Below are 12,548 nucleotides of genomic sequence, written 5' to 3'. Positions count from 1 at the left end.
GGCTTGTGGATGTCTGTCTCTCTGGCAGCATTTGGTGAGCTGTGCAAGCTACCAGCTCCTGATGAAACAAGGATGGGAACCAGAACCTCTGCGTAAAATTGCTTTCTATTTCAGCTCCCTTGGGAAGCGGTAGAGATGAAACACAGATGGAAGAACGCTCTTGATTCATCTAACTATCCCCTGATAGATAGAGGCTTGTTCATGTGTAGCCTGGTTCTGTTATCTCACTGGGGTCCTGGTGCTTCCCTGGGGAGACTGTTTCACAAACTAACAAGCTTCATGACTAAGGATTTTCCATCAATCTATTTTTTTTTTTTCCATGCCATTACCCCCTACTGATGCCTTCTACAGCCATTCTGGTCTGTCTGCCTGCTGCCTTGCAGACAACAGCCTCGCAGATCCTAAGGGATTCTGAGCTTAGTTTTCCTCATCTATTATAAAGCCTTTTATTTAAAACTTCTTGACATCCGTCTCATTTAGCTTACGGCCAGTAGGTATTTCAATTACTGTTTGCTTTCTGGGGTTAAACCAAAGGTGGTAATTGGCAGCAGGGGTCCCTCACTGTGGCCTTAGGTTGAATTCTCCCTCCCCCCCCCCCAGAGCAAGACCTGCTCCTTGCAGGGACCAAAGGAACCAAGGATCTTGTCAGAAATCAACCGTAACGTAACTACCAGCTTCTCCAGAGGTTTAGCGTTACCCCCCCCAGGTTCGGGCACAAAGCTGCAGTACCCAGATCCCTGGGGATCCACAGCTATATGTTAAGGTGCTGAAGTTCCCTTTTCCAGCTTAGGGGGAGCAGAGTGAAGGAGCTGGAGATCTCTTCCTCTTGGGGGGACAGCTGTTACCCAAAAAACAAAACCCCGAGGAGGAGGTAACGCTAAACCTCTGGAGAAGCTGGTAGTTATGTTACGGTTGATTTCTGACAAGATCCTTGGTTCCTTTGATCCCTGCGAGGGGCAGGTCTTGCTCTTTCCTGTTGAGCCGATTGTACTGTAGATAAATTAACAGGGCTTCTTCCCTTTAGGAGAGGCATAATGTATTTTAATACCACCTGTTGCTGTTAAATACTGTTATTTAGAATCATAGAATCATTGAGGTTGGAAAAGACCTCTGAGATCATCGAGTCCAACTTGTGGATGCCAATTTGTGGCATTTTCCTGGTTCCTGTGAACAGTGACAGTTTAAAATACATATACCTGCGTACTAGGTGTTCTGGCTGGGGCGTGCCTGAAAGCACAGTGGCGTTTGTACCAGTCTGGGTAAGCATCAGCTCTACAGCATCCGCCTGCGCTTTGCGGAGACGTTCCCCTTTACCAGGGCTGGCAGCATGTTCGGCGCGTTTGCCAGCTGACACCTCCAGGACCTCTGCTGTTAACAGGCCCGTTTCTGCCCTGCGGCTCACGCCCACAACAACCCTTTCCTCCGGTAAAAGGCTGTACACCCAGTCCTGTCTTCCTTCAGAGGAATTCCTGACAGCCTCGCCGTTAACCAGGTGTGAGGCAGCAGGTGACAGCGCCTTTCCTCCCTCAACACAGAGCTGCTGCAACTGCTGTTTCCAGAGGGGTTGGGAACGTCACCTCTGGGACAGAACAAAGAGCTCTTCAAAGCTAAAGGGATGCTGATGAGCCGGACTCCTCCCAGCAGAGGCATTGTCCTGCAGCCACAAAACCGAGCTTTTAACCCAATTCATTTGTTTTACAATGATCTAAGCTGGGTACACAATCACCTGCTCCTCACTTGCACTAATCTCTTCATTAACTCTTAATGAGGGCCTGAAGCTATTTAGATGGTGTAGATATCATGGAATTCAAATAATCCACTTGAAATTAGTGGAAATTCAGAATTAATTAAAACTGAGAGGCAAGAAAATCCACCTCAGTCATTTGGGCTCAGCATAAATCAGTAGCTGATTTTAGACAATTAGTTCAGAGTTGGAGCTCAAGCCACTTACTTAAATCTTCTGTCAGCAGAGCACAGCTGGGAGAAGCCCAGTTCTCCCTCAGGGGAGAACACCCCTAAGAAAATGGGGTGCCTAGGCCTGACTGCAGCTCTCAGGGGCATGAGCGGGTTAGAAGCTTCAGCCTGGCTCTGAGACATGCAGGTCTCGGGCTGTGCCTCGCTCTTGCTTTCCCAAGCGGTCCTGGCAGCCCTGGGCTGGTGCCCATGTCTGTAAGCCATCAAGCTGTTTGGATGCACACCTCTGGCTGCAGGGCTGGGATTTGGGGCTGCAGGCACAGGCTCCGGCACCAGAACAAGCCGAGAATTTCCTCTGAAGACTTGCTTCACAGAAGTCATACTCGCGAAGATGCAAACGGGCATCAGACACAACGCTGAAAATCAATACGGAGTCTCAAAAAGCATTCCTCAGCCTAGGGAAAGGAAAACAAGTGTATTTGCAGCAGGCGGTACTGTTCCGAAAGACGAGAGGTACACACTTACTCTGGATACCTACCGCTAGGCACAACACAGCAATATGAAAAACAGACCGGATGCATTTGGCAGTCTTCATTTATTCAGCTTAAACAAAGATTTTTGTTTTTTAAAAATAATAAATAAATCAGACATCACCAAGGAAACACTATATCGAGTGGAGTACCATCAGGAACATTAAATAGAACCCCCACCACAGCTTAAAGTAGCTCTCCACACCACAGTGAAAGAACATTTTGTAAGGCCTAACTGTTCACGAACAAGACTGGCTGTTTTGTACGAACCTTCATGTATTTATAATGCCCTATTCATAGATGTAGGATCTGTCCCTCTCTTCGCACAAAACGCTACTGTTGGAGCCAGGGCTTTGTACGTTATTTGCTTGCCATCACTGGCAAAAGTGCTAAAATCATTCATCCAATCTTGCAGCAAGAGGGATGCCGCAAAGCGGCGCCAATCCCTCGGGACCGGGATCGGGGGATTTCTCTGCCGGCTCGCTATGCCGTAGGCATCCAATCCCTCGGGACCGGGATCGGGGGATTTCTCTGCCGGCTCGCTATGCCGTAGGCATCCAATCCCTCGGGACCGGGATCGGGGGATTTCTCTGCCGGCTGGCTATGCCGTAGGCATAAGCCATTACCAGCAAAACCACAGCCCACCCGGTGATCGAGGGTTCAAGTACAGCGAGTCGGCCGGGTGCGCTGGGCGAAGCTGAATGCATTACTGCCTTCTTACAGATGCAGGCATTAACCGCCAATCCCAAATCACATTCCCGTTGAGTGCTAGCCAGAGCCCCGCTACGATGGGCTGTATTCTGTCTGTCAGACATTCCAGTTTCCCAGTCACCTCTGCCCTGTCGCAAACCATCGGGTTATTTTTTTTTTTTGTGTCAGAAAACAAGTAATTATCCTGAAAACAAAGTAAGTTATCAGCTAAAGTGCAGGACCCCTGCAGTGAGAAGTACACATCCATTTTTAGGCTCGGAACACCAGCTTTAGCATAGCCCCTACCCGCACGAATAGTAACAAATTCGGTTTTGGAAAACAGTGCCTATAAAACTTTAGGTACGCTAACATCGACAGCACTTCAGTGAGCTTTCACGGAAAGAACAGAGCAAACGCCCAACGCTGGATCACTAGTTCTGCGCGAAAGAAGCATCATCCCTACCCGAGCTACATCAGCCTTCCGTGAAGTACAGACAGGAGAACAATCCCGCGAGCTGTACTTTGGCTACCAAGAAAAGAAGCACAAACCTTTAGAAAAATACAATGCAAGAAAAAATTTCAGATAAAAATATATACTTTTGGTTAAAAACCATCCCTTTAACAAGAGTCCTTTGTAACTCAGCTAGAACAGAAAAGCTTCACTTAGACTGAACAGTAGTAAAAATTAGTTCTAAGCACTCATTTCCTAACCCAAAGGACCCTTCTAAAACGCCGATAATTTTTTTTTTTGCAGGATTTACACATTTGATGTTCGTTATTTATAGGGATCATTATATTTGCAGCAATAAACTATATAAATTTTCCATGAAGAGAATGTTTGTAGCACAAGCTCCTCCACCAACAGTCTTTACGAAAAAAAGACTAGAAGTTCTTTAATTAAAGAACCGTTGAAACATGTAGTTTTCTTCAGATACCGAATAGCCAAACTTCTTATAGAAATCCACATTTTTTGGCAGACACTCAAGCGTAATTTTGTAACAGTTCAGTCTCTTACTTAGCAATGTCAGGGTGGACGTTAATCTGAAAAAGACAGACAACCAACAGTTAAATGAAACGTCCTTGAACGCTGGATCGATTAACATTTAATTAGCTGAAGTCATCAGACCTGCAATACCGAAGTTTTACAGCACTCCGCCTTTTCCTTCACTACACAGGATAGTTGCTATCCCAAGGAAAAAAAAAAAAAAAAAGAACAAAGTACCAGCGTCTTGCGGACAATTTTGTGTTACTGTTTTGAGAACCTCGGCCTGCACTCTGCCAGCTAGTGCTGGCTGCTTAGCGCTGGCTTGGCTCTTTTAACCTGGCTGGCTGGGGAGGATCTGCCCGGCGGCTAACCCGCGGAGCTCAAATCCTGCTCTCGGAGGTCTGGTGAGCGATCTTTGCTGGCACCCGTCAGCGTGGTAAGGCGGGGGGACGGGAACCAACTGGGTGAGGGCTTGCTGCCCTGCCTGGTGGCGAATGGCAAAGGTGGCGAAATACTTACAGTTTACCAAGCTGCTTTCCTCTGCACTCCCCGCTTACTACTACATCTTCTATCCTTCCTCTCTGTGAAAATACAGGCAAGCGTTAGTCGAACAGAACACCCTCGTGTTAGTTTCCCTACTGCGCTACATTTCACACTTGGGTTTTCTGCTGTCTATTTCGCTACAACTCCTCCAGCGGTCGACACGCTCCTAACGCCCCTTCCAGCGCCCAGCAGGAGCCGCAGTCCCACCACAGCCTTTCCCCGCTGAGGGATTTGTATCCCTCTAGCTCCCCGTTTTCGCACGTCTAGCCGGGACTCCACAGCAGCGAGATCCTCAGCCATCTGCTCCGTCAGAACCAAGCCTGACTAGTTCAAAAGCTCACTGGGAGGGAGAACGGGACAGACATCGAATTGCTCTTTTTCCTTAAGAAAAGCCAAAGCTTCCTTTTACTGTTTAGCTGAGCACCCAAGGATGGGAGATATTTTTAAAGTGCCCTTGTCACTGACTCAGCAGAAGGTACTTCATCACACAGGAACACCATAAAAATAAAATGCACGGAGTCTGGAGGCCAGATCTTTTTCCTCACTTTACAGCTGCAGCGAGAGAATATACCTTTGCACAGGAGTGAGTGAACTTATGTTCTATAACCAGCGTTGCCGTAGCAACAATCTGTCCAAGATTTGTGTCTTCTACGACAGTAACGTAGTAATCTCCAGATCTCTTCATGTGCTCAAAGGTTTCTGTGGGAGCAGACAGCAGAACAGTCACCGTTAATCTCAGATTAAATTGCTGTGAAGTCTTAACACTCGCAACAGATTCTGAATGCAGATCACTGCAGGCTTGAGGATCACAAGGAAGATGCGCCCAAGACCCCAGAACCTGAAAGCCCCGGCGTCGGACTAACCCAGAGACAGAACCAGGAAAAAGCAGAAATTAAACAAATGCCTTTTCCTCGGCTGCCGAGAGAACCCTCCTTCCCCAGCGCCTGTGCAGATGGGCACTACGATGAAGGTGGCAGCGCTTCTAAGTCTTCTTACATCTCAGTCCAACCAGCGAAGCAGGCACAGGACGCTGTTGAGCTATGATCAAAGGCAAGCCTCTGCCTCGCTACCGGTGCTGCAATCATTCAGCCAAAACGAGCCATCACCTAGTAGTCCCTTCTGCCAGGTATCTAAAGCTCAGTCTCAAAGGCAGGTATACGACTGAGGCCTGTCCCAGCCAAGGAGCCCTTTGGGAGAGCTGCAACTGGATCCAGCGCTGAGTGCCAAAGGCTGCCTCAGGCGACCCAAACTAATAAATCCCGCTGGCATCAGGCAGTCGGGAGCCTCACGCCCAAGTAGCTTTGCCGTCAGCATCAGGACCCTCTGGTTCCCAGCAACCTCTACGGGAACGCCAAGAAATAACGATATACTCACTGATAAACTGCTCTGGGCTTGCAACTCCAGTTTCAGTCAGCTGACCCAGAACCTTAAAAAAGCCTGTTGTAGAAGAAGGGCGGGTGGGGGGGGAAACCCCAACCCTCAGTGAGGGACAGAGAGACACAATTAGCTCCACATAGCACAGAACAACCCGACACGGCTGTTTGGAGAGTTAACGTCCCCGTGGCACCATCCAACTCGGTTGTATGTAAAACCAAACTCCTGCCTTGAGCAATGCTGAAGGCTCAGCTAACGCATCAGCGGCAAACTGCAGCTTGAGTGCAGAAGATGCATACGTTCAAGAAAGAAAAGCCTGAAATTAGGCAATATTAATTGCCTAATTAATTATTAATTATTAATTAATTATTATTAATATTAATAAGCTGTATGTTCAGAACAACCCAACCTCTTTATCTGAGTTACAGAACTGAGGAAGTCTCCATGCACTAAGAATAATATGCTGGTTCACATTACTTTTATATTAAGGGGAACAGCATGAACAACTGTACTCCCTCTCTAAAGCTGTGGTGAATAGGAAGCTGTGGGTTATTTGAACGATTTGACTCGGATTTTAAGATTGTTTTTGAGGTTATTAAAACAGTAAAACCAATTTTGAGGGCCACCCAACACAGCACCAATCCATGGTGCCAAGTGCTCAGATTCCTTACCGATAAAAATAACCCGAATCAGATAAAATGAGCAATCCTAATCTATTGAGAGATCATGCAGAAATACGTGTTATCTAGTTCAGCACCCAGCTTTCGTTGGTGATGATCATTAAACAGGATTCTACCTCGATTTATATCAGCTGTGCAAAGCGGTCTCAAAACTAGGCCATCTCCTGGATCTAAAGGAGAAATAGCAGGAGAAAACGTCGTCGTGTTCTCGCTCCAGTCAAGTTCATGCAGAACATTTGGGTCAAACATCGGTGTGTCGTCGGGCATCACGGTTGCAACAGGCATCATGGCTGCAACAGGTGTTCTGGAACAGAACGCACGTGGGTGAGGAACATTTTGGTTTGCTCTTGTTTTAATCTCTAAAGATGCTGTTTCCCCTGGTCACGTCATGCCACGTGATGTTCCTCAGGGACGTAAAGAAAGGTGAATGAAACCAGAACCGCCGGTCACTTCATCTGCAATTGAAGCTACTCGACCTTCACCGGACTAGGCCGCCGGGTTAAACAAAGAGCGTGCACACCGGCACCGTGCACGTTATCTAAAGTCAACACATGTGGCACTTCTGTGTTCATCTGGGAAGTTTTTTCTCTTGGAAAAAAAACCCCAACAGATAAAGACATTGACTGGGACATTTAACCTCTACAGCCCTCTGAAAAGGAAAGCATCTCGCCCTCTCAAGAAACCTCCCTAACATACTCTTTACCGAGTAGGGAGGAGATAATTTGCATTAATGTTCCATTTAAAACTGGCGGTAGGAACAGTACGCTTTTTTCAACCAGTCCCATCACATAAATATTTAGTATGTCAGCTAAGAGGCACTACAGCACACATACGAAAACACAGCTGATACAACAGCCTGCACGCACGCTTACAGCCCGTACGGCGTTTCTCATGCAGTCATGTTTGCCCGGTCTATTTACAAAATCTAAAGCGCGGCGCCTCATTGTCCGTTAAAAGGTAAAACGCAGAACTGCCAAGCTGACGGTGAGACACCTGTTAACGATTAAAGAGAGATTTGGGAATTGTGTATTATTCGGAATTAGGGATAAGAGGAAGCAAAGGGATATATTTTCCTAATTGCTAGATGTAGGAGAATAATTCTTACTTTGTCACCTGTGGAATACCTGGTCAGGTTTCTGGTATGAACAGAGCACGTCACGGGAACTTCACCTGAAACTAAGTTCTTTATACACCTCCAAATTAACTTAGCTGCACCGTAAAAGATACGGTAGTCGCACGCTGTTGGACAGGCCAAATAAACATCAAAAAAAAAAAACCAAAACGTATTTGGGATGAATACTTTTCAGAATAAGAGATCTTACAGCCCTGTTAAGCTGCCCACAGAAAGTACAGCGGATGTTAGCTACGAAGCATCTCAGCGTAACTGCAGCATGCGAGCTTAAAAACTGAAGGTGGCTCTGGGAACCCAACTGAAAAAGCTGCTTTAAAAAAAAAAAAGCCAACCACAAAATCTTTTTTAATGCCACCTGCTGGTATACACTGGCCTTTAAATCCCCGTTCTCATCTCAATCTTGCATATAAAAGTAAAAGAATTAAACGGCAATACGAATTCTCATCCCACATGAATTTTCAAAATGAAACAGCGGGAAAAATGAAGTGCAAAAAAACCCATTTCCATAGATGGGAGAGTCAGAAGTGAGAATCCAGGTCTTCCGAGTCCCACTCCTGAGCTTTAGTGATCAGATCATGCCGATATGTGCGGAGGACCGCAAGCCCGTCGCCAGCGTATTAATTATGTCACTGCTAAGCAAAACTGAAGTCTCCCCGGTTCCAGCCACACATTTGGTATCTCCGTTCCTAGATCTCGATTATTCTAATGTTGCTGTTACCCTGTCCCTTTGCAAAGCCTTTCCAGAATTCATGAGTGTTCGTAACAACATTCAAATAGCGTCCTGTACAATAAATCTAATTAATTTCAGCTCAGGCTTACTGAATACCGAGCAGACAGCAGTAGAAGCACATGAAGGAAATAAAATTTTTGATGCTCTTCAAGCAGTTAGTGACAAACCAAGAGTTATTTTTCAAACTACATCCAGCACAGCTGGAGCAGGAAGAAGTTTGAAGCTTCACGCATTTTCTGGAGTCAGGAACATGACTTAATAGAAACGCATTGCCCGATTAAAAAAAAGGAGCAACGTACAGCGGGGAAGAGGAGCTCCGGCCTGTGTCGATGGGTGGCCGGTTTCCCCTCCAGGCCTGCTGAACTCATTCCGAGACCAGGTGCTGGCCCTGGTGCGCACCCGAAGTCTCCCCCCGGAGCATCCCGGGCTCCCCACCCGTGCCGGGAGCGGGACGGGGGCCGTGCCAGAGCCCACGGGACACCGTGGGCTTGCCCGTCCCACCTCCCTCCGCTCCTCTCCGTGCCGGGAAGCCGGCGGGGAGGGAGCACGGTGTGCCTGGGGTCCCGTCCCCCCCCCCGCCCCCGAGATGAGCTGCCTGCCCGAGGGAGACCCCCCCGGGGGGTGCTCGCCCAGACCTCTGCCGGCTCCCCAGCTGCGGGGGACGGGGCGACAGAGCCCAGCCCTGCCCCGAGGGGCGAGAAACGGCCCCGCACGGCCCCTCAGCGGGGTCCCCACCTGAAGCAGCCCCCTCGGGGGGCGTCCACACACCCCCACGCGCGGCCCCGCGGGGGGTCCCCACAGCCCCCCCCCGCTGAAGCAGCCACTCGGGGGTGGGACCTCACACACAACCCCCCGAGGGGGTCCCCTCACCCCAGCCCCTCGGCGGGGGTCCCCTCACCCCACACACAGCCCCTCGGGGGGGGGGGGGGTATGTCCGTCCCGCAGGCCCACCCCTCACACAGCCCCTCGGGGAGGGGGGGGGACGGACACACCACACGCCCCTCCCAGCGCCTCGGAGGGGTCCCCGCAGGCCCGCTCCTCGCACAGCCCCTGAGGGGGGGGGGGGGGGGGCGCTGAAGGAGCCGGAGCCGCCGCCGCCCGCCGACCCCCCCCCCCCCCCCGGCGGCGCCCGCCCCGCCCGCACTCACCCGCGCACGAGGCCGCGACGCCAACTGCCGCCCGCACCGGCTCCGCCGCAGGCGCCGCACGGACGTGGCAGGGGGGCGGGGCCCGGCACGCACGCACGCCAGGGCGCAGCCAATCGCCGCCCGCCGGCCCCGCCTCGGCTCCGCGCGCCCGGAACTCCGGGCCGCCCCCGAGCCGGCCCTGCGACCTTCGGGAACAGCCCCGCCCCCGCACGCGGATTGGGCGGTGGGCGGTGTGACCACGCCCTCTCTCTGGTAGAGGCCCCTCCCCCCCGTTCCTGTCACGTAGCGCTCTAGACCGCGGGGCCGGGGGAAGGCGGCGGTCGCTGCGCGGCGGTCGCTGCCTCCGCGCTGCCCCTGCCCGGCCTCCCCCCTCCCGCGGGGCCCCCCGCCACCCCCCGGCCGCAAGGGCCGTTTCACCCTGGGGGCGGTCCCGGTGGTGCTCGGCGGGAGGAAGGGTGAGGGCAGCGAGGCCGGCGGGCCCTCGGGCCCCGCTCCGCCTCGGGGGCGCGAAGGCTGAGGCGTTCGCCGTTCCCCGACAGGGTTTTGGCGCCTGAAGGAAAATCCCCCCCCGCCTCCCTGAACTAGCATCGCCCCAGGAGCGTGGCGGGGGAGCGGGCCGTGTCCCTCGGCACGGGGAGCGGTTTCTCCCTCAGTGGGGGTGTGGGGAGCCCTGCTCCTCGCAGCGCGGGGCGGGGTGGGGGGGGGGTGGGGGGTGTCTTTGCTGGATCACACCCTCCTCTCCTCCGTGCCTGCTTTCTCTTTACAGCTTGGCGGGGTTGTTTTTTTCAGCCGGATTTTGGTATTCGTTTTGACTGACCGCAGGGCTTTCTTCTGGGGGAAGGGTACAACTGAGGCCCGGACCGCGTGAGGTCAGCGAAGCTCCGTGTGACGCGGTTCGGAAGCAACGGATGACGGGGCGTAACTGCGCTCTGCGTGCGTTTCCCCGCGTTTTCGCGGGGGTTTGGCCTCCGGAGTTCCTCCGGCAAGCTGCTTGGTGGCTTTGGAGGGCTGCTCTCTAATGCAGAGCTGGGCACAAGCTCAGGAGGGGCTCCACCTGTGGAGGGATGGCTCGGATTAAAGGCCTGTGCAAAGGTTCCTCTTTCTCCTGAGGAACCGCAGGTAGCAGCAGCTTTTGCCATGAAAGCATCGCTCGCTTTGATAACTTTCATCTTTGGGAGATTGTTTTTGGAGGCTCCCATCGCTCCCCTTGGACAAGACCTGCTGTCCTGTGCTGGGATAGGCCTCGTTCAGCCCCCAAGGCTGGCAGGGGGCATGAGTGAGGGTTTTTCTTCCTTTTCAATAAAAAAACAACTTGGAGATCACCTTGAGAGACTGTTTTATAAATAGCTGAGGTCAAGGTGCACTTGTAGCGTGGAGCAGGAGGCCTGCTGAACAAGGTAATTACACGACGTGCTTCTGAAACATGATTTTCATTTTCCATGTTTCTTCCCCCGTTACTTCACCCTCAGAATGAATCACTCACTGTTACCGTGGAAACAATCAACATTACGTAGTTTTTACTTCTTCGGGCCCAGCGTGACCAGATGACACGCACCAACCTCCCTGGGCTCAGGCACACCCAAAACCTGGGGGCGATGCTCGCCCCGAGCTTGTCCGGCGGAGCCAGGGCTGGGGGCTGCGTGGGTGAATCGCCGCGACTATTAACCTTTTCTTGCAAGGGAAAGGCACGAACTGGGTGTGAGCTTTCCCCTCCTGTCCCTTCTCTATTTCCTTCGTTTTGAGGGATTAAGAGGAGCGGGAAGGTCTCATCCGTGCTAAAAAACGAACACCATATCCCGCTTCCGTGCACAAAAAGAAACGGGGAAGCGCTGCTTTGGCTGGCTAAATGGGGAAACTGGGAGCGCGGACGCGTTTCCACAGCGCGAAAAATGGCAGAGCGGGGTTTAGCTTGACTCCCTCCACGGTGCCTTTTTCTTGATGGAAAGATTTTACGGATGTGAGGTAGATTTTTGCGTTTTACCTAAGTAACTGTGAAGAGTCATGACTTTTTAAAAAACGAAATCGTGCCATAACAAGGCCGTGACCACATGGGGTCAGCCCAGTTCTCCCCAGCGAGGCTCGGAGCCGAGGTCCTGGACCTGGACGGGGAATACGGCGCGTTTTGGACAAGCCTTATCCGGATACATCCTCCCAGTTTCCGGCAGTCGGCCGTGTAGGGACATCCTGACCCAGGAGGTACATCTGGCCGGTGGTATTTAATAGCCGAACGGTGCTATCCTCTGTGTGTATATCTCGGCTTCCGACCTCCAAGAGCTCCCACTGTGCTGCAGCGTAACGTTGCAGAACGGGGGAGGGGGGGGGGAAAAATCCTTTGGTTTGGTTAAACCTCTTGCCCTGCCCCAGCAGGGCCGTTTTTGTTAGTCCTGGAGACCAGTCCTGTCCGATTTACCGCCACGGGTACTGACTTCAGCTTGGCTGGAGGACAGAAACCTTTCTGCACGTGGATTTTGTAGCAGCACGAGTCTAAACCAGAGCAGGGAAATGATCTGGGTGGAAAAACTTTCCCAAGGAAAGGTGAATTTGCCAGGCTGCGGGCGGAGGTGGGAACAGACCCTCTTCAACTGCGTTTGCAGGCTGAGGGCAAAGAAACCTGCCCCGACGGAGGGGCTTAAACTGAACGGTGCCTCTGTCAGCGCCTCCGAAAGCCTCTTCCAGTTCAGGAACCCGGAGACGTTTTGGAGAAGGGCCACTGTCGTGAGGGGATTAACCTCTCACAAAGGTTTGCTCTTTACACCCTCTCAGAGCCCTTCCAAGACCCTCTGGCAAGACTTGAGCCAACTGCACAGGCAGGGCAGAACGGG

At 51.8% G+C, this 12,548-nt stretch overlaps 1 protein-coding gene across 1 annotated transcript; it reads right to left on the bottom strand.

Moving 5' to 3' along the window:
* Positions 1-2,490: 2,490 nt before the first annotated feature.
* Positions 2,491-9,767, bottom strand: GNPNAT1 (glucosamine-phosphate N-acetyltransferase 1). The gene is made up of 6 exons (XM_076345745.1): positions 9,727-9,767; positions 6,833-7,020; positions 6,037-6,099; positions 5,234-5,361; positions 4,639-4,700; positions 2,491-4,175 (listed from the first exon to the last, which is right to left on the bottom strand). Exons 2-6 carry the CDS (start codon positions 7,002-7,004, stop codon positions 4,028-4,030), a joined length of 573 nt encoding a protein of 190 aa, XP_076201860.1. The 5' UTR covers positions 7,005-7,020; positions 9,727-9,767; the 3' UTR covers positions 2,491-4,027.
* Positions 9,768-12,548: the final 2,781 nt, after the last annotated feature.

This window comes from Aptenodytes patagonicus, chromosome 7 (assembly GCF_965638725.1).
Source record: "Aptenodytes patagonicus chromosome 7, bAptPat1.pri.cur, whole genome shotgun sequence".
NCBI classification, from domain to species: domain Eukaryota; kingdom Metazoa; phylum Chordata; class Aves; order Sphenisciformes; family Spheniscidae; genus Aptenodytes; species Aptenodytes patagonicus.
Note: the sequence above shows the minus strand (reverse complement) of the source record. Positions and strands in the feature narration are given on the sequence as shown.